We start from the raw sequence: 26,347 nt of genomic DNA on the forward strand, positions 1-26,347 counted from the left end.
TGAAGATATTGAATAGAACGGGACCAGGTACTGAGCCCTTTCCTGCCCCAACAGGGCTGAGCATCTCATCTTCTGGCAGTGTGCAGGGCAGACTGAAGGTGAGGGGTCTGGTTTTTGACAGAATAGCTAAAAAAGATCCAGATTTCAGAAAATCTCTAATGGTGCTACTATAGCTGTGGCCACATCCACTGCAGGGAAAACTGCATGAACTGGAGGCAGAGAGGGATAGAGAAATGCCAAACTCTGGCAGTGACCTCCCCAAGCTTTAGAGACCTCATGGGCTGGCCCTTTCAGAGGGCACTGTGCTGTCTGGGACTCACCTTTGAACAGGTTTTCAGCACACAAAGCTTACAGATGCTCAGTTTTCTTTCTGTGGAAGTCATTGACAGAATTCCCCTTGGCTTTTGGAGCTCAGCTAAAGCTATGAGCCATTTGTATTGGCTGTGCAGATACTTAAACGGGTATCCAAGTCTGGGCTTTAGACACTTCATCTGAATTTCTTTCTTTCCCTCTTCCCAGCACAGTTGTTAGAGGTCAAGCCAAGTATACTGATTGATACTGTGTGTCTAACCCAACTGTTCAGGACAGCCAACACTAGGTAAAATAAGTCAATTTCTGTCAGAGAAACCTGAAAGAGCAGCTAATTATGGATAAGGCTTGAAACGGTACTTGTGGTTCCACTACAGGGGCATAAAATTATCATTTTTGTCTCTAAAGAGAAGTCCTTTGAGTGGAGCATAATAGTGCTTGGGCATTTCTGGCATGTCAGAACATTCAGTTCCTGCCATAAAAAGTCTTTCATTAATGCACACAATACCTTTGGATGAGAAACTGTTTGTAGTAGATAAACTGGGACTTGGGCATATGTGTCCCCTGATGCTACAACCATTCTTTGCATTTTTAAAATGTAGATACCATGAGCAAAACGAGAGAAGTATTCCAAAGAAATACAAGCGGACACCAAAGACATTGTGGCACATGTGAACCATAGCAATGTACATCAAACATGGAAAAGGAGAAATGAACCTCCGATGGGTAGAGAAACAGTTTGTGCCAGAGGCACGCAGCAAGGAGAGGGCAGAGCTGCCGCCGTGCAGAGTTCCCATGTGTTGTGTAGTATCCTGTGAGACTGGTTTGTGCAGCACACTAAAATGCTGTTCAAAACAGCCCTTAGGGCTGGAGCATATTCACTGAGGAGCTGCTTTCCATCTCTCTAACTGGCTGCAGGAAGCATGCTCTGAGGAAAGGAACCTTTCCCTCAAAACCTCAGAGTGTGACGGAGGTATTCATTTCCACTGCTGAAAAACAGTCTCTTAACTCAGGCAGATGTGACCTTTGTGCGATTCTTTTAATAAGTCTGATGCAGGCTGATATTTTTTCAGAAATTTAATCTTGTGGTAAAATAATAATGAAAATCAACACATGACGCAGAAAGATTATGAGAGAAAAGGGGGATGTAAGTCATCAGCTGTTTACAATGCCTTAAAATCTGTAATGTTTTCTTGAGGCTTCAAAATAAAGGTACAGAACTAGGGGAAAGCAGAGGGTCTCTCCGGCTCGGTCTTTCCCTGGAAGGATGCCTGGTATCAATGGGGACCAGCGTGATGGTCACTCAGCCAAGTCACGGGCCACCCCCACCAGTTGCCTCCAGCTTTCCAGATGTTTCCCATTGTCTAAGCCATAGAAACCACCCAGAAAAAGAGGCACAGATCTGACCCAGTGACCACACACCACGTCCCTAGGCACAGACCCTGCACATACAACCAGCAACAAAGCCCTGGGCCACCACCGAGTGCTCTTTGCTAAATGATAGCAAATGCTGTCACACAGCTAGTGGCCTTAATTTCAGTTCAGAGATTGCAGGCAGAAATCAACAATAAAACAGCTACTCTGAATGAGTGTTCGTAGCAAGAGGTAAAATACCAGAAACAGGAGAAATATATAGGGAGGGGTGTATGTTCATGAACACATGCACACAGGAGTACCCTCACCTTGTGCTGCACTGATCAATTTTTCACTGAATTTCTCCTCTAACATTTTTTGACCTCCAGTATCCTTCAAAAGCTTACACTGTGTGTAATAAATGACAATTCACCGTACCTCAGGGCTCCAAGCGGATGAGCTGTCAGTAGCATCATTTACTTCAAATCCCTGGTTGGCAAGTGCTGTCTCCGTTTCCAAACGTCCTTCCGTGGCTTGCCGGCTAATGCCATTGGCAGTGCTGGACTCCATCCTAGGCCCTTTACGCTGCCCAGCACCCCTACTCTCAGTTGTTCTTGAATCAACAGATCCATGGTCATCTTCACGATAGGATAGGTTGTCTTGGTAACTCAGTTGGCTTAGTCCATCCAGATCTAACAATTCGCAGCAAGAAAATAATTTCAAAGGATTAGAATGCATTCCTCCCCCTCTCCCTCCCAAAATGTGCCTTTCTCTCTTTTTTTTATTTTCTTCTTTTTTTTTTCCCCCTCATCTCCAGTGTTTGCAAGAGAGTTTCTAATTCTGAGAACTGCAGCCCTGGACCTAAAAACCAGCAACTCCTGTATAAATCATAATCTGATGGAGTGGACATGGCTGTTTCTCATCCCATCCTGAACTGAGAAACCGGTTGCCTTTCCCTGAAGAAGTTAACCACCAAATGCAATTATCAATGGTGTGTTTGGGATACTCAAGTACCTTGGGGATGCTTCGAGGCCCAAAGTAATTAGTTCCATGAAAACACAGGTCAGACAAATTACAGAAAGCACAGCATAGGCCTGATGAACAGGTATTAGCAATTTGTTTCTACAGAGGAGGAGAAGGAGGAAAGGACAGGAGTTAGCATTGCCCTCAAGGGGGAGGTGCTGATGGGGAAAGGAGTTTTGCAGAGATAACAGAGTGCCACCACGACGAGCACTTGGGTGCACATGAGCAGCTCCACAAGTCAACTAGGAATCTCCAAATCCTCTGTTTGGGCTAAATTGTACCAAGGGCAACTGAGGGGAGATGTCCTCCCTAAATTCCTGCCTGCTTTTATTCATTTTAATTAATTTGATCCCACACATTTACTCCATGGCATAAAATCAGGTTAATTAAGGAGAATAAAATAGTCCTATCTGGTTCAGACCACAGATTCCTCCTCTGCACCATCAAAGTCTCTGTTTTGAACACAGGTCACTTTTCTCTAGTTGAAGGCATCCGTGAGAGCTCTCTGGGTTGAGCAACAAAGGTAACTACATGTGCAGGGACACAGATGAAAACAACATCATGATTTGGCCTTGAATGTGTTCTGTAAGCACTTTCAATAGAAAAATAGGGACCTTCCTCCTCCTAATGCATCTGATGCCAGGACTTGCTTTACGAACATAAAGAGCTACATTCTGTCTCCATCTCTTTCAGATAAGCAAGCAGCAGTTACAGTGAAAGAAAACAAGTTGTGCTTCCAGACAGCTGATGACAGTAATGAAAACAGAATGACTTCTCTCATAAACACAGCTATTTGGGGTTTAAAGGTTTCGCAGAATGGTGTTGGAAAGGACCTCTGGACATCATCTTACCCACTCCCCCTGACCAAGCAGGGCCACCTGTTCATTTGTTCTTAAGAAGGTCTTTACTATAAAGCAATGATTTTTTTTCAAATTTGGCCTCCAACTCAAATCTCTAAAAAAATAGTATTAATTACTGTGTTTAATAGAAAACTACTTGTTTTCTTTGGTTTACATGAATCAATATTTTCTTTCCCTGTCTGATAAATGAGACAAGGAACCTGGTGACAATGGACATGGAGAAGGCTGAAGTACCCGACAACTTTTTTTGCCTCAGTTTTCACTGGCAATTGCTCATCCCACATCTCTCAAATCCCTGAATCTCAAGGCAGGGACTGAAGGAATGAAGTCCCACCCTGATGAGAGGCATTCCAGGGTCCTGAGGGAACTGGCTGATATAGTCGCTAAGCCACTTTATATCATTCTGGAAAAGTCATGGCAGCCAGGTGAAGCCCCAGAGACTGGAAAAAGGGGAACTTCACACCCATTCTTTAAAAGGGTAAAAAGGAAGATTCTGGGAACTACCTACCTGTCAGCCTCACCTCTCTGCCCAGTAAGATTATGGAACAGATCTTCTTGGAAGATATGGATGACAGGAAGGTAATTAGACATAGTCAATATGGTTTCACAAAGGGAAAACCCTGCCTGACTAATCTGGTGGCTGCCTACAATGGAGTAACTGCACTGGTAGAAAAGAGAAAAGCAACAGTTGTCATCTAACTTGACTTCTGTATGGCCTTTTACATGACCCTGCACAACATCCTTGTCTCTAAGTTAGAGACATATGAATCTGATGGATGGACTATCTGACGGATAAGGAGTTTACTGAATGGGCACATACAAAGATTTGCAGTCAATAGTTCAATGTCCAAATGGAAATCAGTAACAAGTGGTGTCCCTCAGGGGTCTGTATTGGAACCGGTACAGTTCAATATCTTTATTACTGACATAGACAATGGATTGCATGCACCCTCAGCAAGTTGGCAGATGACACCAAGCTAAGTGGCGCAGTTGATACGCTAAGGGAAGGGATGCCATCCAGTGGGACCTTGACAGGCTTGAGAAGTAAGCCAATGTGATCCTCATGAAGTTCAACAGGCCAAGTGTGAGGTCCTGCACATGAGTCAGGGCAATCCCCAACATCAGTACAGACTGGGGGATGAATGGATTGAGACCTGCCCTGCAGAGAAGGACCTGGGGATACTGATGGATAAAAAACTGGACATGAGCCAGCAATGTGCACTTGCAACCCAAAAAATCAACATATCCTGGGCTGCATCAAAAGAAGGGTGGACAGCAGGTAGAGGGAGGTGATTCTCCCCCTCTTCTCCACTCACATGAGACCCCACCTGCAGTAATGCAACCAGATCTGGAGTCCTCACCACAGGAAAGACATAGTCCTGCTGGAGCAGGTCCAAAGGAGGGCCATGAAGATGGTCAGCTGGCTGGAACACCTTTTCTATGAAGAAAGGCTGAGAGTTGGGATTGTTCAGCCTAGACAAGAGAAGGTGTCGGGAAGACGCTATTGCTGCACTTCCAACACTTAGAGAGCTTATGAGAAAGACAGAGATATTTTACCAGGACCTGTAGCGATAAGACAAGGGGTAATGGTTTTAAAATGAAAAAGGCTAGATTTAGATTGGATGTAATGAAGAAATCCTTTACTATGAGGTCGTGAGACACTGGAACAGGTTGTCCATAGAAGTTGTGGATGCCCTGTCATTGGAAGTGTTCAAAGTCAGGTTGGATGGGGCTTTCAGCAACCTGCCCATGGCAGGGGGCTAGACCAGATGATCTTTAAAGGTTCCTTCCAACTCAAACCATTCTATGATTTTCTACACATCCCTCTTTCTAGAACAAAAAGCCCAAATCTTTCTGAGTAGAAGAAATTCTGTTTGGCCTTGTAGCAAATATGCTGTTTCTGATTCATACCTGCTCCTCAAAAAAAAAAAAAAAAATGCAGACACCCAAGCAACAATCAAAAAAACACCAACAAACACCACCCCCACACCCGCAAAAAACAAAAGAGGGGGCGGGGGGGGCAAGGGAATGGGGATTATATTTAGGAAACATTTCTTTGAGGTCTGCAGAAGTCCCTGCCCCTCCACTGTGCTGCTCTTTCAATTTAACAGAGATTAGGAGAATAACTTTATCCTCCTTCTTCAACTAGAAATGGTCCCACACTCTGCCTCCCAGTAAAATGCTTCAAGCACAGGCACTTCAACAGAGAACTCTGAGAGCACTTCACAGCTTTGTAATTATGGTCCTCCTCTGATATGTGGGAGATGATCCTTCAGGAGGAAAGAGGGATCCAAATTCATATCTCTCAAATTCCAGGTGAGTGCTCTTCTCACCCCCTTCTAAAATGCAAAATCCACCTCTGCTCCTCCTCATCCTCCCATTTGGCAGACCTAGTCCTGAAATGCAGAGTCCTCATTGTCTCACCTCTACCCTGAGCTGAAACTCTTGAGTGAGGGCAAAAAGTAATTTGTTTTTTTGCCATTACTCCCATTCTTCTCTACAAAGTCAGAAAACAGAAATAAGTAAACATAAGAACGTAAGCAAGAAATAAAATCATTGAAATTCCACAAATTTACTGAGACTGAATGGGTACAGGCGCTCCTTAAGGCATTTAATTAGCAAGCCAATGTCTAATACACATTTTAAACAGTGGGTCATCCATCAAAGCACACACCACACAGCAGGCTTTCAGAATAAAATGCTACTGTAGTAAGAAATTATCCTCACGCAATTGTCTTGTGGTTTTGACTCCTGCTGGGATAATATCTAGATCAATAATAGAGGAATTTTCAAAAACTACATTAAAGCCATAAAAGGTTATTCATAACAGGAGAACTCCAGACACAGAGCAAGCCATCTCCCTAAGACTCAGGCACAAAATGAATGTGTTAGGAAAGCAAATGTAGTATTCAGAGAAAGAAGGGAAAAGGTGATTCACCAAAACCATTTAGTGAAACAGTCTGGCTTTTTCTTTAAAGTAGTTTAGTAAGAGTAATCACTTATAAATACCAGTAGTAGAGGATCATTACAGGTAATAGCCCAACTATACAGACTAGAACAACTACACCTCTCCAATTAGCTCTGTTCTAACATTATATTCACCACAAAATGGTCAAAACAGAAGTTTTTCATGTAAAGGAAAAGGTCAGAGCAGTAAAAAACCTGTAATTTACCTCTGAGATCTTTAAGGAAGAAAAAGGTCAACTGTCTTATGGATACCTGACATGAATAAACAGCAGAGCATCAGGGATATACGTTTGAGACAGCATTATCCAACTATCTGAACTTTAATTAGCCAAGAGTCCCTGCAGAGCAATAACAGCCAATTCAAAAATTAAGAGCACATCACAATGTACACTAAAAGAGTGCTGGATTTTCACTCCTGTCCACAACCTTTCCCTGTTCTGTCACATGTGCTCACAAGCCAAGAAGGCGGCAAGGGAAATACTGGGGAACAGAAAACACCAACAAATCAGGAAAGTCTGTATTCAAGGTGGGAGAACCAGCTATAAAGAAACTGCGACATTTCATAGAATCATAGAATCATAGAATGGTTAGGGTTGGAAGGGCCCTTAAAGATCATCTAGTTCCAACCCCCCTGCCATGGGCAGGGACACCTTCCACTAGACCAGGTTGCTCAAAGCCTCATCCAGCCTGGCCTTGAACAGTTCCAGGGATGGGGCATCCACAGCTTCTCTGGGCAACCTGTTCCAGTGCCTCACCACCCTCTCTGTGAAGAATTTCTTCCTGATATCTAATCTAAACCTCCCTGATTTCAATTTATACCCATTCCCCCTTGTCCTGTCACTACAGGCTCTTGTAAAAAGTCCTCTCCCAGTACCCTTGTAGGCCCCCTTCAGATACTGGAAAGCTGCAATGAGGTCTCCTCGGAGCCTCCTCTTCTCCAGGCTGAACAAGCCCAGTTCTCGCAGCCTTTCGTCATAGGAGAGGTGCTCCAGCCCTCTGATCATCTTCGTGGCCTCCTCTGGACTCGCTCCAAGTGGTCAATATCCTTCTGATGTTGAGGGCTCCACAGCTGGACGCAGCACTCCAGGTGGGGTCTCACCAGAGCAGAGTACAGGGGCAGAATCACCTCCCTCGACCTGCTGGCCACACTTCTCTGGATACAGCCCAGGGTACGGTTGGCCTTCTGGGCTGCCAGCGCACACTGCAGTGTGCAGCGCACACTGCATTCATTTCTCAGAAGAAAGGATGAGCATTACCTCCAAACAGAACTTTAACAGGTAATGGGATATGGAAGCATGTCTCCAAAGATACAGGGAAAGCTCAGTCCACCAGGCAATGAAAATCAGGCTGGAAAATATTGTGAAGTCCCCACCTCATATTGGCAGGTAAACGACCTGGTTAACCTACAGCATATTTCTTCCTGTTCAATGATACAAAATCCGTCAGTTCTAAGAAGCAATGCAGTGTGCTAAAGAAACGTGCTGAGAGGCCTCGTCAGTTCCTAAACCACAGTGTCAATTAAAACATGGAACCTAGTAGATCTAGCTAAATTAATACTACATAGTTCACTGACCAGTAAGAAACCGAGATGAAGAGTTCAATGTGTGCCTGTTGCTTGTGCTGACTGAGGTGATGTTTGTTCTGTGGACTGCAGTGAATCACTGTGCTTTTACAAGAAAAAGCATGTCTTTGTGTTTTTCCAAAATGAAAGAAATCTGATCCCTTCTTCTAGACTGTACACATGCTGCAAGCTAAGATTCTGTTCAAATATGGTCCAGAGGAGAAAAGGATTTCAGTATGGATCTAGGTACTTCTGAAATTGAAAACCTCCTAGCTACCAGAAGTGATCAAACACCTCTTCCTGAAAGACAGTAAGAGCAGCAGAGGTATGAGTTAGTGGGACTGAGGCATATTTGTCCTCATACAGCAGTAATCCTCTTACCTGGCCCTTGCTACAGCTCCAGTTCCAAATCCCTGTGCAGTATCCCAGCACCACGTGCTCCTTTGCACTGAACCAAACCAGATGCAGGGAGACCAAACAGTGCTTCTGGCTCTGGTTATTTTGAGATTAGCCACCAAAAAGTGCTAAAAAACTCCCTAGAAGAGCCTCAAAGGAGCAGAATCATCATCTAATTACAATAAATCTAAACAAAAATGGTTTGTAAATTTTAGGGGTTAAAGAGAAAAAGGATCTTAAATTTCAAGAGACATTATGCAATCAGGCCAAGATTGTTTAATTTACCACATGCTGGGTAATAGCCTGAGAAGACTCCATGTTTCCAGAACTAAAATAGGCTCTTTATTAACAGAGTGATTTGCAGGGAGGCTGTGGGCAGAGCTGGCATTCAAGCCACTCAGCTCCCCAGAGCATCCTCCGAACGCTTCCTTCCTGCAGTGCGCACTCCCTCTTTCCAAGCGCTACTGAGATTACTACAAAGATTTCTAACAGGTGAAAAGTTAAAGCTAGACGAGTCCAAAGTGCAGACTGTCATGACATTGATAACAGAAACAGAGGGGTAAGGAAAATCTCATGTAAGGACATGAGGTGAGACTTTGCCATATGTCAAGGCTGAGTGGGAGAGAAGCTGTTCAGGGCTCTCCAAGATGCTCAGCTTCGCTGTATGCCCAAGTTTGTTATAGATTTCTGATTCTGTAAGAAAAGGAAACTACCAGCTATATGAGTAAAAGGTTTGCTAAGAGAACACAAGGAGGAGTCACGGGCCGAGTCTAAAGAAGGTCTGAAAGCGCCATGATCCCAGTCCAGAGGATCAATTCAGCTGAAAACTGTTTGATACACCCTCGGGACACAATGGTGGCTATACACACACAAACCTTTCTGTGTTTTATGATCAGCTTTTTTCCCAAAGAAATGCCTCCTACTGGGAGCCATGGGTGTGTGTAACTCGCTGTACACCCAGTAACAGCAGCTCTATATGCCTCAGAAGCCTCTCTGGGTTTGAAGGAGACTGACATACCAAGGATATTAGGTTTATATGCATTTGTGTGTAACAAAAGTTCTAATCTTGAGCTTAGTGAGGAATGGGGTAGAGAAATGAACGTCTTTGTGAAAGCAGGCTTCAACATCTGGTTTCATCCACTTTCTGAACAGCTATTTAAACAATATTAATATTACTCCTGTAAAGAAAAGTAAGAGCAACTCTGCACCATGTTGTGCCAGAAGAACTCAATGGACAGCTATATCTTGAAATGATCGCTCTAATCACATGGTGCGTTAAAATCAAGCAATTATATTTCAAATTTAAAACCTTCTACAGATCTAAACCCAAAGGGCACTTTCACAGCTCTTCCCTCTAATGAACTTCTCTGGATTTTAGAATGTGTTCAGGCCAATATTCTAAGTAGCTACATTTTAAAATGCATTTCACCTCTGTTTGTATAAAAGAGTCATTACATTAGTCCATAGAAGATCATAAAATTCTTCCCTTCTGTGCCATAAATTTTTAGTTTCTGTCATTGCCTGACATTTGGCATATGTGCTGGCAAATGATGCAGCATAATTCATTCACTGTTCACCTTGTGTTTGCAAAGCTGTTAGAAAAGGAGACATTCAACTTCTGCTAAAAGGCTTGCTAAAGAAATTACTTAAGTGACACAGTTCAAAAATAATAAGAATGAAGTCCTGCAGTCTTTACTCTGGCAAAATTGGCAATAAAATCCCTGTGGATTAGGAGCCAGAATTCAAAAGCCATGTACAGTTAATGGAAAGACCTTCATGGACTTCATCAGGGCTTGGATCCAGACTCTTCCCTCTAAGTATTTTAGAAATGAGCTGCAGGTAACCAATAAGGAAACCAAGTTTAGTAAGAGAGAAGGCAAGATTCAGGACTTGTTCTGCACAACAGAAGAACCTCTCTGTGCTGAGGCTACAGAATTTAAAGACTCTAACTTCTTTCATATCATGCAAACAGTACCTTTGCATTCAGATACCTCTGTGCTGCACTCCTCACGGCCTGAGAGCAAATAGCTGAATTTGGGTCTACACTCCATGCCTGCTGGTGTTGCTTTTTCAGACACTTCTGATTGAAAACGTGAGCATGACACAGGGATCTCAAACTGCTTAATGACCTCAGCATCGCTGCCTGAAGATGCTGTCTGTTCTTCATCTTCCCCATAACTGTTTACTGGGAGAAAAATACAACTCGGGCTTTAGACAGTCTGCTGCCCTTGGCCAAGAAGCCAGATGACATGGCACACTTCTAGCTCTCAGATGGACCTTCTGGGGAGAAAAAGGGGACCAACAGTTTGGAGAGGGCTGGGGAATGAAGTTGAGAACTACTTGCTTCTTCAAACTTCTGTAAAGCCTGTGAATGTCATATTGTATCAGCAACATTTACACATTATTAGACCTTGCCCTACTCTGCCTTTTGCCCTCTTTTAAAAAAATAATAATAATTAAGATGTTTAAGAGAGCAGAACACAAAGTAAGAGGCACACATAGAGAACCACTCATAAAGTCATTAGCATGTGCAAAGACAAATTAGTAAGGAAAGGACTTGAAAACTTGGTCATGCTTCTCTTCCCCTTCAGCTCCTGCTAAGGTGGAGAGGGAACTTCTTTTGTGCAGAAAAAGCAACTAGACATAACCTGCTCTGGGTAATACCATGAACACATAAATACGGTACACGGCTAACAGGCACCGCTGACTCCATCTGCCAGCCCCAGAGGAACTCGGAACACCAACGTAAATTATAACCTTTAAAACTGAAGATACACGTTTGAGCACGTCCCTGTGATTGCTCTTCCCCTCCTGCTACCAACACGTGCTTCGAATACGAGATGACTGCACCCTCATTACGGCATGAATATCCACCAGATGGGGGAAGGAGGGTTCAATACGTGCTATATATACTTGGCCTTGCTTTGTCAGGATGAAAACGCAGAGGCATTTTGCTGATCTCCCTGCCATCAGCATCCAGGAAGCATAACAGCAGGACATTTTGACCCACTGGGACACGGAGACGGGATGGTGGGGAAGACGGGCAGTCGATGTGTATGTCTGTGTTTGCGTACAGGCGTGTGAACAAGCCAGCTGTCCAGTGCAGTCGGCTGCTTGCTCCTGAGCATGAAGTACACAGTACGGTTGCCAAGACTCACGTTGATAATTGCCATGGCAAACCCCAGCAGCTGAACAAATGAGCGTGGCAGACAAAGGGGTGGAGGGCAGACTTCTCAGTGACAGTGCCTGGTTTGGGGAGGAGGGGAAAGCCCATTTTTCTAACTCGAGTCTCACATCAACCACACAGCTACAAGTGGGGAAACTGGATCCTGCTTTTACACACTGTGTTATGTCTATTAAAAATCTGCAGTATAACCTTAATGACAGCTGCGGTCACTGCTCCATAAATTTACCTGCGGCTGCACAGAGAACGGCATGCAACTCCTCGGGCAGCGAGGGCAGAGCAAGGAAGCTGGCAACACCAAAGCAAACTGCTCCCACCACCAGCCCAGCAGAAGCTGGCTTCTTCTTGCCACCACGCTGGCAGATTTGATCCTCTGGTCTGATTCGTCACAGTTTAACAATAAACCTGCTGTTCCTTCTAGAAAATTGCTCTCAATTGGAGGGAAAAGCTAAGTGGTCCCATGCTGATAAAAATTAAAAATGTTTTTAGACATGAGTTTGTAAATGGTCAGTGACCAACTATCATAAAGATTGATTATTTTTATGTAAGCTGTTAAAAATAAGTTTCTTTGACTTTTTTTAAATAAAAATTATTTCAAGCTGTAACAACCCTATGCTCTAAATGTGCTATGATCTATTAAAATAATTGAAACCTAAAACTAAACACACTTTTTCAGCCAACTGTATTCACTGCCTGCAGCCCATGCAACCTCTACAAAATAAAAGCTCAGCAAATGCTGGTAAGTTCTACTTATATGTGCATCTCTTTCAGGTATTTAAGATAAAAAATAAAAATCATTCCACTATAAACAACAGTCCACTTTTCACTCAAACAGCTTGTCAAAAATACTGAGTAAAATACCATCTTTAGCAATTAGGCCACATCTTTCACCATTTTCTAAAACAACTGTACCAGTAAAATCCTGGGTCCACGGGCATGAGGCTGTATATCTAAACAAATGCACATTAACATAGTTTACAATTCTGGTTATTACAAGAAATTTTACAAAGGCTACATGGACAGGGCACTCCTGGACCGCTGCTGTAAGGGCATTCCCCCAGGTGAGCTGCATGCAACTCCCTGCAAAACAGAGCAGAGACCTTTTTCAGGGCAGAAGGGGAAGGGGTGGAGGGGAGGAGTTTGGCCCAATTTGATATATTATTGGCCACTTGACTGTGACTTCAACTTTACAAATCCCCAAAGCATGACTGCATCACTTGTTATGACACTGGATGCTATTTCTTACTAGCATTGGAAAGCATACAGGCCAATTAAACGGTGGCACTGGGGAATCCGTAGCAAATGCTTGATATGTCTTCTGCTGAATCTCTGCCTGAGCAGCAGACAGCTCCGTGTCAACTTAATATCTCTGTATTAATAAAACTAACTTTACCCAGGGGAGAGGAAAATGTTCACCATTCAAATATACAAGTGTCCTGATTAGGAAAGGACAAGGGGGGGAACATTTTCTCTATCACCATGGAAACTTAAATAAAAGACCCATAATTACAATCTAAATTCTGGAAAGATAGTGAATACATCTTGAGATCTGCAGATGTTTGTGTAGCATATACATATTTCTAGCAACTTCAGCTCAATTACTTCTATGCAGCATCTGTTATACAAATCAAATCACCACCACTCATAAGGAGGCATGTGGGATTCTTTTTTTTTCCCCCAGAGGGGACGGGGGGAGGAAGGAAGGTGACCTCTTTTTCTGGCAAAGTAGTTCAAACTACCACTATTTATTCAGAAATTTCAAACACCCAATCAGTTACAAAGTTAGCTTACAGGCATCCAAATACACTAAGCTAAAATGCATGAAATAAATAATTCAAGCATTCTCTGCAGTGTTACCAAGTATAATGAATAACTTATCATTTGCTCAAAGTTTATAAAAAAAATAATTTACTGAATAAAACACAGAGTGTAGATGTAAAATAAAGATATAATGCATGCATCCTGTCTGCCTGCATGTTAGGAAAAAAAAAAAAAAACCAAAAAACAAACAACAGTCATTTTGGCTAAACAACAAAAAGTTTGCAAATGCCAAATATCTGCTTTCCTATATATTTAATGCTTCCTCCACTTCATTCTTAAAGATTTTGATTCTGCTTTATGGGAGTCAGTGAGAGTTTCAGTGGGAGCACCACCAAGCCCTGAAGAAAGCAGCAGTACTGTAAGAAAAAGAAGTATTTGATCATATAACCAAAGATAATATCAGTACATCTATGCATAATGCATATACCCGGAGAATCCCAAGAGTGCTCTGTGCCACATTCTTTGCTATTACAGAAGCAGTCACATCGGCCTGGTCTTAAAATTTTCATGACCAGGTTGACATAGAGAAACAACGATCTGCAACAGCTCCTAACTCAGCAAAACCCGGAACTGCACTTAGAAAGAAAAGGGCTTTTCTTGTGGAAAACTGCAAAGGCCTGCTGCAAAAAATGGATACGTTAAAGCTTCTCAGAAAAAAGGGGGAACATTTTGTAAAGGGAACATTTAGCAACATACATGGAGTTGCTACTACTGATTGCCATGCAACTACAGCTCCGATTTGCAGTGTCTCCAATCGGGAGTCACCATCTTGCTCTTGCTGTCAACCATTTGAACTGGGAGTTCCAGTAAAAGTACAAAGTAAGGAGACTACCTGATTTATGGGTTTGACTAGAGAGATTACTCCACGCCTTCACTTCTGCTCAAAACTATTTGGAGATACAATCTGGTCACCAAAAATCCTTCTTTTTATAAAACAGAACCAAAATCCAAAACATCCACCTAAACCTCGAATGTACTTAAAATGGAGAGAGAAAGAGCTGTGATACTGTAAATCCATGTTTCTACACATGCCATTACGGACATAGAGACTGTGCACCACTGACTAACACCAACTGTTCATTTCCTAACGAGCAGAAGGCAGCCTTCACCTCAACTTTCTCCTTGCACCCAAGGCCATGTGGTTTTGTCCCTTTCTGGTAGGTATACTGAGCAGAGATCCATTTAGTGCCCAGTGGTAAACACTAAGGTCCCCACCTCTTTGCTGAGTGACAAGAGACAACGTCCTGCTTTTGTAACACGTCAATCTCTACCTCTCCATCTGTCCTCACCCCATTCCCATACCAACTGGGAGCTCTCCAAGGCGAACAAGCTTGGGTGTTTGCATGTGATGCAGGCAGAAAAGAGTCACAACTTGGCAGCTTTCATACCAGGGGACATTTTCAACAAAAAGTGAAAAAGCAAACAAAAAAACTCAGAGAGTAATCAGAAACAAGTCATTATTTGGCTCTGACCATAGCCGAACAATACAGCAGTCAGAGCAATAAACTCCAATTCTGCACACTGCTGTGCAAAGAAATACAGAGCTGCCCACAGCAAACAGCATGAAAATCAACATCTTTTCCTGTTGCTTTTTTCTTACTCCCAGATTTGTATTTTAAAAACAGGAGCATGAGACACAGCTTCAAACTGACTCTCACATTGCTGCCTAAGGTTCTTCCACAGCTAAAGGAAATGGCAGCCAAGAAGCAGAAGCACAATCATCCCTCATTTTCCCAATCACCTACTTTACATTTTACATGTGGAATAAGTGTGAGTCAGGCTTCATTTATGCTACTGGGTTTTATTAGCACAGGCCCAGGATTTGCAGAGAAGTGGAAGAAAAAGAAGGGATTACACACTGTAGGAGACACTGCTAAGCCAGGAAAACCCCTGGTGTGGATGCAGTTACAGCCCTCTGCCAGCCCAGGTTAGGTTGCTTGAAGAAAACATGCAGCTGTAGAGGCTGAAAAAAGCACCTTCTGTCAGCAGCTGCTGTGTCTGTGCTGGGGACACTGCAGGGCACGGGTGTACCACTGTACGCTCTGGGGTACGGGGCTGTAAATGTTCGTGGACTTGGAAACTACGCAAACTGCTGGGTCGCTATGGCCAGCGAGTTAGAAAACACTGTCCTTTCATTTCAACAAATAACAACTTCCACTTTACAAGCATTATTTTTATGACAGCTTTCACATCACAATGGGTTGAATTCCTTCAGGTTCTCCATCAATCGCCTCTTCTACTTGTTTGCTTGGCTTGGATACTCATTTCTCCTTCTAATCCAAGGGAGTCACTTTGTAAGCTCTCTCCACTACATTCAAGGAAGCTTCTCTGAACTTGCACTAGCTTCTCCCAGAAAATGGCCTTCCACCTAGCAGAAATCAAAGTGGCCAAGGAAATGCTCAGGAAACCCAGGACACTGACTCTTGCTCCTCTCTAAAGCGCAGTGTTGCTACACCACACTCACAACTGGTAGGCCCAGCGCACGCACACCGATTGCATACCATTCACCATACAGCACCCAACGCCGTACCCATTAGCTTCACACCCACAAATCTTTGTTTGCTGATTAACAGGGTGGAAATCAACTCCCTCGCAAGGATATTGGTTTGGGCTTGCTACAGATAACAACTGCATTGCAACAAGGCAGATATTTATTTTCCCACCGATTTTTCTAATTGAAACCTTCTGTTTGCTACCAGAGGGTTGATTCACCACACCCCCCCCTTACCACCACTGTAAAACCACCGTTTCCATGGCACTCCTGGGAAAGTCACAGACTTCAGCATAGGCAGTGGGTGAGGATGTGGCGCAACAAGGCTCACATGTATTCAGGACCAAAGCTGTCATCCAAAAGCAACAATCCTGTCCTCCTTCCTTTCCCCTCTTCCCCTTGTTTCAGTTTTAACAATCATGTGGCTAACTCACCTGACCCAAAAGTGGTAGGGAAGGGGCTGGTAACTCTCAGCTGAAGCCACGAGCTGTTTCGGCTCACCATACAGACGCAGGCTTGTGAGGCCAGACATGGCAAGTAGCATGACTGTGTGATGGGGGAAAGATAATATATCTCAGCTGCAGTTTTACAGCAGCTACTAACAATTACAAAACTGCACCCTCAGGCCCAATGGTTTTATAGCTACATTATTTATGGCAATAAGTCCAGACCCCAAAATTGACCCTGCGACACAGAGCATCAGCAAACCTCAGTGCTCTCATTAATCCAAATTCAGGGCTTTCTCTCCAGCACCACCACTCTCTCACTATTTGCTGGAAAACACTCCCACACAGATTATGCTGCTACGTATAGACCGTATGGGCTTGAATTTCTCTCAGCCTGAGGAGAGAAATGTCTCCAAGTGCCCAGCTTGCGTGGGCAAACACTCACACCCAGTGCAATGAGTGCCTCCAGGGATGCTTCATCTCACATGGATATTGAGCTCGCTAGGCAGGGCATCAACTGCCTGAACATCAGGGAACTTTTAATTAGGCTGATGAAGCCATGAGAGCATCAGCTATTTTCATGGCCATTAGAAGGGATTTTCTACAGGTTTTGCTATGATTGGCTTAAGATTCAACCGAAGTCATTCATGTTGGTCTACAAATAGTCGCTGATGAGGCCTTCCTTCAGGAGGAGGAGACCGCACAAGAATCACGCAAACAGCTTCTCCAGAGGTACAGCCCCACCGCACCTTCCTCGTTACCTGACGACCAACACAGCCCAGCAGTGCCATTCACTGTCTATAACACTGCACATTTTTACCTCCATGAGTAATCTCCCTCTTTTCTTTCATTGAAATCCTTACCCTTGGTCACTAAAACTGTTTCAGGGGTCTGTGGGGCCACTCAAAATGATGGCTGCTGCCAACAGGTCATTGCAACAGCCAAAAGAGTGGTGAAGCACTGGGACAGGTTGCCCAGAGAAGCTGTGGATGCCCCATCCCTGGAAGTGTTCAAGGCCAGGCTGGATGAGGCTTTGAGCAACCTGGTCTAGTGCAAGGTGTCCCTGCCCATGGCAGGGGGGTTGCAACTAAACGATCTTTAAGGTCCCTTCCAACCCTAACCATTAAACGATTCTATGATTCTATGAAAAAAGAACGGGGCACATGGAAGTCATTTCCATACCTCTATCTGGCAAGAGGTGAGGACCAACTCACCAATTCACCTTCTGGCAGAGTGTTCCCATCTCATATAATCTTGCATTACTGCGTTTTTGTGACATTAGGCAATGCAAAGAGACTAGGAGGAAACAGAGATGTATTACCCATGATTGCAAAAGTCCTAATGGTCCTTCCCTTCTGGAAGCATTTGTCTGCCATTATGGGTTTGTGTAAGTAGTTTTGTACAAAGCAGGCCAAGCTAGCAACAACTGAAAAAAAAAGACAAAAAGCACTGCTGTTTTTATCAGCACACAGAAATACTATGCTCCAGCTCTGCACAGAGTGCTGCTAGTATGCCTGCACGTAACCTCCACCACAACACAATGAGATCATTCACACCTGCCTCGCCTGTAGTAGGAGATGGAAGGTGAGGAGGCAGGGTTTCTAGGAGAGAGGCAGTACTTCCCAGATGCTGCCAAGATGCTGTTTATCGGTAAATGAAGCCTCTTGAGTCCTAAACAACCTTCCCAGAGGAAGATAGAGTCGCAACTGCCATATGGGGAGTGGGAAGAGGATGCCACTTAGCAAAACTGGATCAGAAAATACATGCACAAACACACACGCTCACACACGCAGTTTGTTCTGTAACTGCACTGAATGGCAAAATCCATTTCTACCTCTCAAATACATCCTTCTCCACACAGCTTATGCAACCTTCTAGATGGCAAAAGCAGATGGCAAGTACTCCTGAGCGGAGCATCCATCCTGACGGTCACTAGGGAGTTAGGCACAAGGAAGCTCTGCCCATCAGACAAGGAATTTGATGAAAACCCAAACTACTGATCTACTGTGGGCTTAAAAAGATATTGTGCCTAAGACCACCAACTGAAGATGAACAACGTTGACAGGTCAAAGACAGAGCATGAAATGGTATGTGTTTTGAACCACTCTTTGGCATCATTGCCCAGCTGTAATTCTGACATACTGCAATCCATCTTCCTTTCAGGGCTATTTTGTACGCTCATCGCCACTTAGTTTTGGCATCATGGATGATGATGCCTTATAATTTGAAACTTTGAAAGGACAGAAATGCAAAGGAGTACTTTAAAGATTAAAAGGAACATGGTACCGCCTTCACAAGGACAGAATTCTGTGCACAAACTCTGAGAGGTTCTGAATTTCCCAGAGAAAAGCATTCAATACAAACCCATGTCTGCACTTCAGCACGCTGCGGACTTGTACCGCATTCTTCAGAGACCAGACGCATATCCCCAGTCACGTTAGCGCTTTCTCCCACTCGAGCAGCAAGGAGTATTTTCTGTGAAGTGTTTTTGTCCACTGTATGTTTTTGCTTCTATTCATTCAGTCCTAGTGGTGTTATTGATTCAGTGTAGCCTCTTTAAATGTCCTGTCTTGAGTACAAGCACTGATTTTTATAGGGCTACATTCTGGCTAGAGCACTGGCTGGCTCCATAGCCAGACGGGTGATAAAATTCATCAGCACTTAGGATCAGCACTTAGGATCTTCACGCAGAAACTGGCCATCTATCTCAGGTCTCAGGTTCAAGCAGAAGTTTTATTTATCACACAAACAACGTCTTTTTGTTATGGGTATATTTTGCTATATGGGTTTATAGGACCTAAGGAAAACTCACTTCTTGCCTAGGAATTCCTGGCCGCGTGAAGGGTCATTTACTGAGGTCAGGAGTGCTCATATACAGCAGAAAGAATGATTTCCTCTACTACAGCAATTACTGGCAAAAATCAATGACCCCTGTTAAGCTGGAGGCCAAGGTAAGTAAATGCAATAGTGCTTCCTAGTTTTAAAAACTCCCAGAGCCGCAGTGGCATGCCTCCCTTTACACACGTATTGAGGATAACCAGCCATCTAGACAAGATTCCTATTAGGACATCAAATTTCCTAGTATTCCAAGGTCAAAAAAATTATTTTAGTGCAACTGAAATGCAATCTTTAGCCAGCACTGAGATTGTCTAATTGATGTGAAAAAACCTCTGAAGACTTCATGCAGCTTAAGTGCAGTGCTCACCTATAAATTACATGAATGTTATGAACACAGTGTCAGACAGCTCTGGAGACTCTTCAATCACAGAACTCACTGTGCAAAAATAGTTCAGCTCCGATTCAGAAGACTCAGCTCTCCTGGCGTGTCTGTTCCCATGCCTCTTCAGAGCAGTGTCTGCTGAAACTGCTAACTTAATGGTCACTTCACCTTGAGGAAGAAGCGGGCTAAAGCCATTGCATTCATGGCACAATTATTAGTGCTCTTCACCTCTTTTGTTATTACTTTTTTTTTTCCCTCTATAGATTCAGGCTGGGAAGCAGACAGACTTGCCAGCTCTACCCCTCTTGTTGCAGGGAACTACTTTTAGAAGTCGCTTATTGCTCCACTGCTTTTTGTCAATTCGTAAGCTAAATGTGCAATGATGGATTTGGCAGCCACGCTCTCGCCAGCCACCCCCAGTCAGCTGATCAGCAGTTCCTCAGCCGCGGGGGGATGCGAAGGCTGCTCTCTCCCCATTCTGCAACGGGAGACAATTGCTCTGTCACAGAGGTTTGACAATGAAGGAGGGTCTCAAGGAAGCTGCAAGAGCAAGTTCATCTGTATCTGCAAAATTTACAACTACATGATGGCAACAGGGATCTGCCTGCGTGGAAGAGTCTGCCTTCCCATCATTAACCTCTTAAACCACCTGGCATTGCAATATTTCCTGCGGAACCACCTCCTCATTTTTCAAACAAACAAACTTTCCCTGCATTTGTTTGAAACCTTGGCACAACATTACTAGCATCATTTAAGTACAGACCAGAACTCAGCGGCAGCCAAACCTGCACCCTGCTGATTAGCATGCCTCACAGTATTTAACAGACGTTGGACTTCAGGACCCAAGAATTTCACTGCTCAAACACTTTATTAGTTCCCTAAGCCTAAAAATGGTTTTCAATAATGTGTATGCTGCTTTGGGGCCTCAGAAAATCTTCTCCTGGAGCTAGGAAACATTTCCCAGGAGGCAAAAATGTGGCCAAAAACATATTTGATAAAAAGGAGGAGGGCTAAAGATGGTTTTTAAGTGCAATTTTATTTTATTTCATCTCAGAAAAGTAAGCTGCAAGTTTAAGAGAGGGAAACAACTATTGCATTTGGGTTTCCATCTTTTTTAAAACAAAATCATTCTCATCCAGGGTTGGTGGGGTTTTTTTTCCCCTAAACCAAATAAACTACATATTGGAATGACCTTGTAACAGGTTTCTGTGGCTCTTTAATCACCAGTGGCTGCTAAATGAAGCATATCTATTTTCTCTGTAACATTACTATTGGCAACGAGGTCTTCAGTAAGTGCCCAGAAATATTTCCATGGCAACAAAAAGCATTCAGCATTGCTACTGTTTTGTGCCAATTTAGCTTTAAAATATTCTATTGTGGAGAGAAATATGGTACATTAAGTGAAATAAAGTCAAGATGCAATGTTCTGAAAAGAATATAAGGATAAACAGGAAACATGTATTTTGCAGAAATGGGAAAAAAAAAGCCAAATGGAAGGAAAAAATGTTCAAAGCTAATATTGATGCTACTGAACACCTCTGCTGAATGTCAGCAAGCCCATATGCTCGCTTACATTGTCACTTAGGGTTAGGTAACAAAGCTAACAGAAATAAGGATACCTCGTTTTCTCTCGACCATTTAAATCCATGACTGAAATTTTAAGTTGCCAGGGTATTACAGCCTCTCTGCATGTCTAGGTTACCATCAGAAGAGTTCATACTCTTGATGTTAGAGAATGAATCTAAAGGAAAAAGAGGAAATAAAGAGTTGAAAAATAACATACAATGAACATGTGTGTGTTTTGGAAGTGAAGGGGAGCAAAATGAGTTCTTCCTTTCAGAAGACATTCTCAAATTACAGCTCAGGACTTTCTCTCCTATTATACAACCTAGATAGTTCTAAGAAAAACGTCATCAGCTCTCAGGCCCTTCAACTTTCAAATGGCCAACTTCATGACTACAAAGTCTTGAGACCATTGGCTGTCCCTTTGTGCAGAGCATTGCATAGGAAAAAAAAAAAAAGACAAAAGACTATTTGAGAGATTTGGAGTGACATCCCCTCTGGTATAAAAAGCTATGCAATGCCCTCTCTAAAGTGCTTTCTGCAGAAGTAGAGAGCTCTAGGCAGCAGCAGTGTAGGTGCTGGGGAGCTCTGTAAGGCCAGCCTTTCAGTCCACAGTGGCTCCAGACAGCTTAGTAAGAAGGAAAGCCAATAAATACTCAGAGAGAGTCCAACAGCAACTTGATCAGTACTGCTCTCAGCTGGGAGAGAGGTTCAGAGTGGCCCCCTCCTTTAGCTGCAGTGATGGGTTACTCTGGCATCTGACTGCCACATTGTGTGACTCTCACCAGGACAATTTATCTGGTCCATCATACGCTCCTAAGGACCCGATTTCTCAGATGGCCCTGCAGAGAAGGTTCCAGGTGAGAAACTGCTTTGACAATGACAGCAGCCCCTTCTTGGCCCCCATTTCCCTGAAAAATCACTGCCTTTTCTCCCATGCACTGGGAGCAAGGATGTAGTCCAGAGACAGGACAAAGATCTGGAGGTCACCATCAGAATAGTGCGTTCGGCACATGGCTGCCCACAGCCTACTCTGAGGAGCCCCAGGATTTGCCATAAATCATTCTGACAGCCCCTCTTGGGGGTACAGGCTCTGCAGAAGGCAAGGTTGCACCCTGCATAGTACTTGTCCAGGAGGATCCATGACCCCAGCATGCCCTGGAAGGACACTACATGCCCCGCTCCTTGTCATCTGTGCACACTGGACACATAACCCAAGCGCACACAGTAAATGCAGCCCTGCATTTGCCCATGAAGAATGCCCATGGGCAGGATATCACACAGGCATTGTATAGGGATACGAGAAGGTAGGGGATCTGTACAGGCTAGAGGTTGAGCTCCAAGAGATATAACTCTGAGGTGCTTAACCTGAGAACTGGCAATTGTTCAGCAGTCCCAGTCTGGGAGACAGAACAGCTAGACCAAAAGCTCTTTTTAATTATTTATTCCCTGGCCATAACATTGTGAGGAATAGTAGTAAAGAAAAGAGCTAATTTTAACATTCATTAAAGAACACCGTCAAGGTTTATACCCTCTCAGTCTGATACTCCTATTAAAAATGAAAACAAACAGCTGATCTTCTGCAGTCTGCACAGAAAAGGCTAAATATGTAAGACTTCCCGAGAAGCCAAGACAGATGAAAAGCTCTTGGTCATTATAAAACAAAATTATTCAAAAGCATCTACTGCTTTAAAAAAAAAAAAAAGGGGGGAATTTAGATATTTTAAGCCAAATTCTGAAGACCCTCCATGATTCTCAAGCTCTTTGTTAGCTCCATGTTTTAGACCCACTTCCCTGGCCCCTTTCCATCCCTTTCCTTGGATGTTTGTGAAGAGCAGTTTTAACCCATAAGGACCCAAGCATGGTGTCAGCAGGACTGCAGCTTTCCTGCTTGCAGTTGGGACATACGTCTCCATCAGTCCTCTATGACCCAGGTAACTTGCAGCCACATTTATGGTGATATTTCATGAGTAAAAGTCACATGGCTGAAATCTAGTCCTGATCATAATCACCTGAAAAGCTGTTCATGTCACTTAATGATCAGAAGTCAGTTAGGCCTATTTAAAACTGAAAATATCAAATTCAGTCCTCCTTCCCATAATCTCTTGCCTGCTGTCCTCTTCAGGCTTACTTGATAAGCCTGTGGGGGTGGTGGGAGGGGAGGAAAGCGATTTGGGAGCCTTTCATCCATAAAATCATGAGATATGGCTGGCTTTTTAGTACCGCATTTCACAGCACATGGCACAGTAACATCTTGAGATTCCTGGCACAACGAAACAAGGTTTGAGATTATATATATCTTTAATAGCAATGACGCAAAGGCAGATGGTTCTCACAGCAAAGGCTTAAGGCTAAACATTCCCTTTGAAGGGTCCTGCTACCAGAAACAAAATATGGGGAGAGCAAAATACTCCTTGCTACAGCAACAGGGCCCCATTGTGTTCAAATATACAGCATTTCTCCCTGGAGATTTCCACTTATTTCAATGAGGTTAGTCTTACGAATGAGAGAAGAATTGGAAACAGAAGAGAAAAGGTTAGATTTTTCTTTAGGAATTGGAGAGTTTTATTGTAGCTGTGGGAAACAAAGACAACACAAAACATTATGAGCAGATTAGTAACTAAATCAAAGCAATACCAGAAAAGAGAGGTCTGGATAATACTGTCAGGGTGCGTGCTAGCTGCTTACCTGCAAAACTTGCCTTGCCATTATTACTTTTTAAGGAGCCACCCGAGCTGAGGTTGTGCTCATGACCTCCCATCCTCATAGAGGGCTCACCTTCTTCTTCAGCAATGGGAGGAAGCCGATCAAGTGGCTGGAGATCTTCATTCATCCAGAAAGATCCATTGGCTGTCAAAGACTTGGTGCTTTCAACACACTGCTCTGGTAAGCTGCTGGTATTTTTAACCCGGTTTTGTCTCTGCAGACCCATGTCAGTGCCATGAGGGAGGTCACGTGAAGGAAGATTAGGATCCCCAGTGTGACCATCTTCTCTAGGATATAAGTAATCCTCATCCCAGAGGTCCAGGTGTTGTTCATCATCTGATTCCTCAGAATAATCCTCGTACACTTCTCCATTATTCTCCAAGTCCCGGTTCTTCTCTTCTTCTGACTTACGACCCACTCCACTCAGATTCAGCAGTGAAGCAGATATAGAGTCTCCTGCTTGCTGGATAGCTTCGTAAATTTGAGACATCCAAGACGACAGTGGCTGAAGGAAATTCTGAGCAGCCTCAGAAGCCATGTTTAACACTATGCCAGTATCTGGTGATCAGTTGTTCAGCTTTGCCAGCATGTCACTTAAATTCAGGGAGCTACAGAATAAGCACCATAAGAGATTACTGTAAATTGCTTGTCCATCAACACCTGTCGACACACTATCTACGTAAGTTATCTAGAACTGAGAGGAGAAATGGAAAAAATACTTCTACCCATTGAGAATACCACTAGAAATCCAGCAATGATGGACAAATTACACACATTCCTGCAGAGATCTGGAAAGCTTTCATTCAATTGCTAAACCTTATATAAAAATAAAAACATAGAACATTGGAACAGAAGTACCTTTTCTGAAGTGCTCACATTCTGTTTACAGCTGTCAACAGACCTGGTAAAAAAAGTACAAGACAATCTGCAGTCAAAAATCTCAATTTCCTGGCCCTGACTTCCACCACATCTTTAGCATTAGGATGTCCAGATGGGAAAATTGAAGGCTGGAGAATCTGGGGAGAATTATGCTTTGATTGATTAAAGTGACAGGCCTAAATCATGCAGAAGCTGTCCATGGCAGACAACTATCTCAAAAGCTTTGCTCCAGAAAGGCTTCGAAGAAGCCCTCTCTGCCCACAGAGGAACAGAGCCCAGTGTTCTTTTGCCCTTAAAAAAAAAATGGAAAAAAACCCAAACAACAAACGCCACAAGAGGTGGAATATTATAGGTATGAAATTACTGGGAACAGAAGCAAGTGAACAAAAGCATTGGTATCATGTTGATGTGGTGTGTTTGCTCAAAATTCATCTCAACTCCAAATAAAACATGTATCTTGTATAAAGTTAAGGTGCCTTTTTGTCCCATACACATCTTCCCACATTATCCAAAGACAGATATTCTTTAAGGAATCCTGAGAAGGAGAAACCTACAAATAGGATGATTGGTTTAGAAAGAAAGAACTAAACAGTTGCAGATTTAGGCTAAAAGAACTTAAAAGAAGCAAAAGAAGCTTCAAAAATTAATACCAGTGTTTTGTTGAATTTAGAGGTCTGGGAGCAATCAGACCCTAAAACGGTAAATACAGTATAGGCAGCAAGAAAATAAGCTCAGCAGCAACGTGTATTACCTTGTAAAATGGTCTCCAGAGAAATGTAGTGGGAATCACAGTGGTTTGAATTTTTAGATGGGGCATGGACTAAGGAGATCCCATCTTGCTTGGTGAGCAGCCTTTTGTACAGATGAGATCAGTGACTTAAGAGGTCTTTACTTTTCGAAACACCTTTGCTGAATAATTTTGTTCAGCTATGTTGACTTACACTGCAGACACTTACAACAAGTTTATTATCATCCTCAGCATGTACTGAGAATTACAGTCCTAACAAGGGCAGTAAATGAATGTAGGTTACCAAAGCCATTTTAAAAGCTCATGGCTGTTACAAACTCCTTGGGCTCAGGGCACACACTGTTCCAGTATCCACCTGTCAAGCACTGGCCTCTGGCTCAGCCGCTGAGACGCAGGTAATGCTCCCTGCCACGCATTAAATCTTTGGCAAAGAACAGACATGTCACAGCGGAACATTCCAGGTGAGCTGTTGCCTTGATCGACTCTCCTCTTTCCAACCCTGCCCTTGGCAAAGCCTCTCTGCTTTGTGCCACTAACTTTCTCATAGACCTAAAGCAATAACACACTGCAAACCACCCCTTTTCAGCATAATGCAGATTTGCTACTGGTAAGTCACAGCACCAGGGAAGTAACTGGGAGGAGATGGCACTTGTAACAGTGAGATTCTCCCAGCCACGGAAGGAGATAAATTTGGATGGGTAAGTACTGGATGCTGGATACATTTTTAACCTGTCATTTATTTACAGGCAACAGCAAGCAAATCTCTGATTTCTGATGAAAGAGCTCCAGAACGCTCTGCCTCCGCCTCAGCAGCCAGACA

General features: G+C 43.4%; 1 protein-coding gene across 1 annotated transcript; it reads right to left on the reverse strand.

Moving 5' to 3' along the window:
* Nucleotides 1–2,100: 2,100 nt before the first annotated feature.
* On the reverse strand, nt 2,101–24,438 carry LOC104512949 (synaptotagmin-16-like; the record flags this gene model as incomplete). Its single annotated transcript, XM_010156142.1, has 2 exons — nt 23,883–24,438; nt 2,101–2,354 (listed from the first exon to the last, which is right to left on the reverse strand). Coding segments are annotated over exons 1-2 (810 nt in total), but the record flags the coding sequence as incomplete, so codon positions are not given.
* Between the last annotated feature and the right edge of the window lie 1,909 nt (nt 24,439–26,347).

The sequence above is a fragment of the Eurypyga helias genome, unplaced genomic scaffold (assembly GCF_000690775.1).
Source record: "Eurypyga helias isolate BGI_N326 unplaced genomic scaffold, ASM69077v1 scaffold10637, whole genome shotgun sequence".
In the NCBI taxonomy this organism is placed as follows: domain Eukaryota; kingdom Metazoa; phylum Chordata; class Aves; order Eurypygiformes; family Eurypygidae; genus Eurypyga; species Eurypyga helias.